General features: G+C 45.4%; 1 protein-coding gene across 1 annotated transcript; it reads right to left on the reverse strand.

Annotated features, from left to right (window-relative positions):
- Positions 1-229: 229 nt before the first annotated feature.
- Positions 230-3,259, reverse strand: LOC118753856 (extensin-2-like). The gene is made up of 3 exons (XM_036488730.1): positions 3,079-3,259; positions 2,855-3,016; positions 230-2,787 (listed from the first exon to the last, which is right to left on the reverse strand). The coding sequence occupies exons 1-3, from the start codon at positions 3,257-3,259 to the stop codon at positions 230-232; spliced, it is 2,901 nt and encodes a 966-aa protein (XP_036344623.1).
- Positions 3,260-5,687: the final 2,428 nt, after the last annotated feature.

Genomic DNA, 5,687 nt, shown 5'->3' on the forward strand with positions numbered 1-5,687 from the left:
TTGAAAATAAGTTTAAAAGCTTCAATTTGGATGAAAATATTTATTTTACACAAAAATTTTTCGAATAATATTTTTACTTATTTTTTTTTTCATTTAACTACTAACTAGCATTTTCAATGGGTCGGGAATCTTACAGCTACATACATACATACATTCATACATTGATTAACACAATCACACTGCACTCACATGTACAATTAGAACGCAATTTGGATTAAAAAACGTGAAATTACTTATACGATCGTTTTCCTTTCGAGCCATGATATTCGATAACCATATAAGTTGGCTGATAGTACAAGGGCGTAAGATATTGTGAACCACTGCCTACATTTGTCTGCCTATTGTCAATCCATTTTCCAATCAGAGCAGTGAGGCCGGGTGCCTTCACTTCGGAAATGTATGGAAGTTCTTCTCGTAAACCGATTTGAGCCGCTGGATGTGCTGGTGCTGCTGTTAGGCACGCTGGCGAGGAAGTGTAAGTATTTTGTTGAGACGATCCTGTATATTGATTTGAAGCTGCGGATGGGTCTTGCGCAGGAGCTGAGTAAATACCCAGTTCTGTACTTGGCGTCTGCGACTGTGAGGCTGAGTATGTGTGTGATGATGAATCTTGATTGGAGGTTGTGTAAGAGGCTGGCTCCGCCGCTGGTGCTACGCATTTTTCGGCGGATGTGTACGAAGCTGGAGCTGCTGATAGATCTTGGCTAGGGCTAACATAAATTTCCGAAGTAGGTGCTGGTGCCGCATAGTGTGATTGAGGATCTGCTGATTGTACCAACGCTGGTGCGCTGTAATTTGGGTCTGGAGACACATAAGTTTCAGCGTTGGATCCTTTTGCTTGGTTTGGATAAGGCATTGCTTCTGGAGCTGCCGCATAATCAGCTACTGAATAAGACGCCGGGGCTTTATAAGAAGTGGATGGAGAAGGATCCGAAGTTGAAGCGTCTTCCGTTGATGGTGCTGAGTAAAGGGCTGGAGCTGGAGGTGAGTAAGTATCTGCAGATGGGATTGAAGCATATTCCTGTGATGGTGATGAGTAAAGAATCGGTGTTGGAGCTGGTGCTGGAGCTGAATAAGAATCGACTGTCGGATCTGAAGCATATTCCCGTAATGGTGATGGTGCTGAACCTACAGCAGGTTCGGAGTAAGCGTTTTCTTCTGGATCTGTAGCATATTTTTGGGCTGTGTTAGAGAAAGCTGGAGCTTGATACGATGATGGGCATGCAGATTGTGCGGCTGCTGGAGCATGGTGTGCCACTTGCTCTTGAGCTGAGTACGTGTCTGAAGCAGAGGCATATTCTGGTGTCGGGTTAGCGTAAGGCGCCGGTTCTTGGCCAACAGCTCCGTAATGTGCACTATTTCGCACTGGAGATATGTATGGGTCTGGATTTGGCTGTAATTCTTGTGCAGGATATGAGTACGATGCTGGGCTGGCTGCTGGATACTGATTTAAAGCTGGAAAACTAATTGCAGCTAGAGACGGTGGGTAAGAGATCGATGCTGGATCTTGGTCTATGGCTGCATATGGCCTCGAGATTCCAGTTCTACTTTGATCAGGAGATGCGTATGCAGCCGAACTTTCCACAGCAGTTGAAGAAACTGCTGGCACTTGGTCTGAAGTTTTATAAGACTCAGGATCAGACTGTGAGTAGGAAGATGCTACTGGATCAAGTTCAGAAGCAGCATAAGAGGGCGAGCTTTGTTCTGAAGGGCAAGTGTTTGCAGCTGGACTTGAATACGGTGCAGGCGCTGGCGCATTGTAAGAAGCCTGAGCAGGATCGAGATAAGCAGAAGATGATGCAGATGGCGTAACGTAATAGTCACGCTCAGACGCTGATCCCTGGCTTTGAGTTGCGGCTGGAGAAACGGAATAAGTTGGAGAATCAGATAGATCAGAAGAAGGGACTGCCGGTGCTGCTACGTAGTACTTCAGATCGGAGCTAGATTCCTGTGCCTGAGCTGGCATCGGTGCAGCATAATAAGCAGTAGAGAGATTCGCAGAAGGTGTCGGCGCTGGTGATGGCGCAACATAATTGTCTGGCTCTGAGTTCGCGCCCTCAGCCTGAGCTGGTGTCGGAGCACCGTAATAAGCAGAGCCAGAAGGTGCAGGCGCTGGATCTGGTACAGCGGAATAGCCTGACTGTGAGCCCGATCCCGGTGCTTGTGCTAAGGTCTGTGCATTATAATACATAGGAAGATAAGCAGGACTAGCAGGCGGTGACGGCGCTGGAGCTGGTGCGGAATATTTTGGTTCGGTGTTAGATCCTTGCGCTTGAGCTGGTGCACCATAAGCAGCTGGAGAAGGATTACTGGAAGGTGTTGGCGCTGGTGCTGGTGCTACGTAATAGTCTGGGTCCTGTGTTTGAGCTGGCGCACCGTAAGACGCTGCCGGAGGATAAGCGGAAGGTGCTGGTGCTACGTAATAGTCGGGCTGTGAGGTCGATCCCTGTGTTTGAGCTGGTGCACCATAAGCGGCTGGAGAAGGATTAGTGGAAGGTGCTGGCGCTGGTGCTGGTGCTGCGTAATAGTCTGGGTCCTGTGCTTGAGCTGGCACACCGTAAGATGCTGGAGCATGATTAACGGAGGGTGCTGGTGCTACGTAATAGTCTGGCTCTGAGCTCGATCCCTGTGCTTGAGCAGTCGCACCGTAATTGGTAGAAACTGAAGGTTCTGTAGTTAGTGCTGGAGCTGGCGCTGGCGCTGGATCAGAAATATAAGACGGATATCTTGAAGCAGATGCTGGTTCTGCGGTCGTCGGACAAGGACCAATACCAATGATTATCCATTCTATAATTTTTTAAGAAGAAATGTGTTTAAGTAAAAATGCTGGACACAAGGACAATGTGCTACTTACGTTGCCGCGATTCACAAATCAGTTGATTTACCAAACAGGCATTGGGTACCGTCCTCAAAGTACCGGTAGGAGTTAGTTGTGCGCAAACTGGCTGGTAAATGGCTGGGCATATTATGCCCCCACAATTGGAGAAACAATCCTCTAGTGCTACTCTAGTGGGTTCTATGGAAAATATTATATTTCAGTGAAAGCCTATAAGGACGTACTTAAAAAGCAATACTCACTCGTTTTACCAGCAAAAAGTTGTTTGTAACTGTAAACATTCAGCTTACACTCGTTCTCGAAGTAAATAACTTCGCTGCCATCTCTAGCGCATACCGGCTCACCACCATCTGGGCAGAGCGGCGTATCCAGCGAGCAGCGCACGGTGCCAATTAGGAAGCCTACTAAAAGTATTTGCCACATTTTCTCAACAGCTGTGTAACTGGTACAAAGTTTGAAATGTTTTGATGCGAACTTGAAGGTTGCATTACTTTTATACTCATGCCGCAATTAAATGCTTACATGAGACTAAGAACTGTACTGCATAGAAATTGCAATTCTTTTAATATTTTTTTCTTTTATCATCAAATGTGCTTTTGCAGCAATTAACCAATCTGTCTCTGCCATTTGGTCAGCACATTGAAGTTTTGACCAACTATGTGTGTGTGTCATTAACCAATGTCTCGGCGCTTATCGCAAGCGCTCTTGCTATGACCGCGGTCTTCTGCAACATGTACGTGCTTCTTGAACGCTCGATAAATAGCTAAGCTGTACGACTGCATACGCATTGTCTTAAGCACAAAGTCCATTGAGGAATATGCATACCTAGTAGCGAGACCAACAGATTTTTGTTTACTATATTTTTGAATACAAATTGTGAGTCAGAATTGAAAAACCATAACAAAAAGCATCTTTTTACATCTTAAGAAATTTGAGTTGACATCCAAAACGATATCTGAGAGAAGAGAATTTATCTTTAGCTAATTTTTCGGGTACTGGGCGCAACAAAGTTTGGTTTTGTTTTTCACTTCGTTTTACTCTAATTTTCTTCACTCCAACCGATAAGAGCGTTGCGTTGCATATAGCTCAACTGAAAGTGCAAAGCAGAAAAGAGAAAAGTGACCATCAGAGGTATTCGCTCCAAAACGATACCGACCAATAGTAAGGAAATAAGAGGAAGAGAATTATCGGGGCGGTGCTAATTTATAGGGCACCAGCAACGCTAGCACTCAGTCCCCATGGTTTTACGGGCCGATGCGTAGGATGCGGTCCTACTCGTAGTTGCGCGCCGGGGCAGAACTGAGTGAACGTTGAAGAGGCAGAGGCACTTAGACTGCAGGTGAGCAGGCAAAACTAATATTGGCGCCAGGCGAGGCGACGGGGGATTTGGTGTCGGTACCGGATTTGGCCGACATTGCCCCGCAGGAGTTCCCCATGGTCGACGCACACACCGACCACCGTTTAAGTATAATTAGTATTTCTCTATGTTTGGACGTTATTGTCGGTAGACGTCCTCCCTTTGTGCTTCCCCACCCCTTCCTATCGCGCATCCCGCTCCCTGAACCCGGTCACTTGCGGGTTAACCGGGTTCGTAACCTTTTGGTTGGACCTCACCTCGGGTACATCAATAAATAAGGTTTTGTTGTGTTGTTATTGTCTGCTTAATTTTTTTTTTCTGGCCTTTGGAATTTTTGAGCGCATTTAGATATTCATTAATTTGTCTCATAATTTTTAGCTCACCCTAAAATTCATATCGTCTTTTGGTTGGTTACATATTAATGTTGGTGGCGTTCCCCATATAATTGTTCCTGTTCCATATCCCAAATTCGGTCTTTTAGTTGTATCGCATAATCTCATTGCCTGCTCCACCAGCGACCCCACCGTCTCCACTGAGTCAGCCGGTTGCTAATAAATTTTTGTCATCTACGTTTTGTTCCTGCATTTGTTTACCCTTATTAAAGCTTCTGGTTCGGTATCGAAACTGGTCGCGGAATACCTGATGTACCTCTCAATCTTCGTCATCTTATTTGGCGTTGTTACCGCCTTTGCGATTTTGGCCACTCGGTCGCCTCTAATTATTTCCAAACCGTGGTGTTTTGTGTCTCAGGACACAGTGACGTTGCAGGAAACTGCATAGCTAGTCTTGTCTTCTTCTTTCTTCATCTTTTCTTCTTGTTTGAGTGTACAATTTTCGTCGGTTTCGGCCGATATCAAAAAATTTTGCCAATTGCCTCTATCATTTGCGAGGCTGCGCCAGTTGTACATCCTGAATGCAGATAGGTCCGGCTTTACTTGATCCTTCCATTGTGTTTGAGGGCTGCCTTTCTTTCGTTGACCTCCACAGGTGCCAGGAGTCAACCATGCGTACAACATGCTCAAGCCAGCGTAATTATTGTATTTTTAAGCTCGTGTAGTTCGTCATTCCTACTTCTTCGGTACACGTCCCTTATGCGAAAGCCCCCAAATACTTTTCATCTTTGTTTGATATCGCCCATCGTTTATGCGCAATATAAAAGGACGGAGCGAGAAAAAGCTTTGAATTTTTACCTACCGAGCACAAAGTAGCAACTGTGGGCAAGAATTATTCTTCGCTTGATCGCCAGGTTGACATTTTTAGTGGTGTTTATACTGGACCTTAGGTAGATAAAGTCTACCACTACTTTCAAGTTAATTCTGCCAAGGTGATCCTTAGGCGTGTTTATCTCTTGCTAGCTACATTGTCTTGTCTTCGTTCACACCTAGACCAAACTCTTTAGTTTTTTTCTAACCTACGAAAATGCTACCCTGATCTCCCTAGTTATCAGGCGGATGATGTCAATACCAACCTCCGCAACAGTTAGGTTTTTATTTG

The sequence above is a fragment of the Rhagoletis pomonella genome, unplaced genomic scaffold, assembly GCF_013731165.1.
Source record: "Rhagoletis pomonella isolate Grant_MI unplaced genomic scaffold, Rhpom_1.0 Rhpom_scaffold_02946, whole genome shotgun sequence".
NCBI lineage: Eukaryota > Metazoa > Arthropoda > Insecta > Diptera > Tephritidae > Rhagoletis > Rhagoletis pomonella.

Bases quoted from the DNA above. Each gene is read 5' to 3' on its own strand.
- LOC118753856 (XM_036488730.1), bottom strand. From the start codon at position 3,259: ATGTGGCAAATACTTTTAGTAGGCTTCCTAATTGGCACCGTGCGCTGC. The intron at 3,017-3,078 runs GTGAGTATTGCT...TATTTTCCATAG, and splicing joins ACTTTTTGCTGGTAAAACGA to AACCCACTAGAGTAGCACTA. The intron at 2,788-2,854 runs GTAAGTAGCACA...AAAAAATTATAG, and splicing joins GATTTGTGAATCGCGGCAAC to AATGGATAATCATTGGTATT.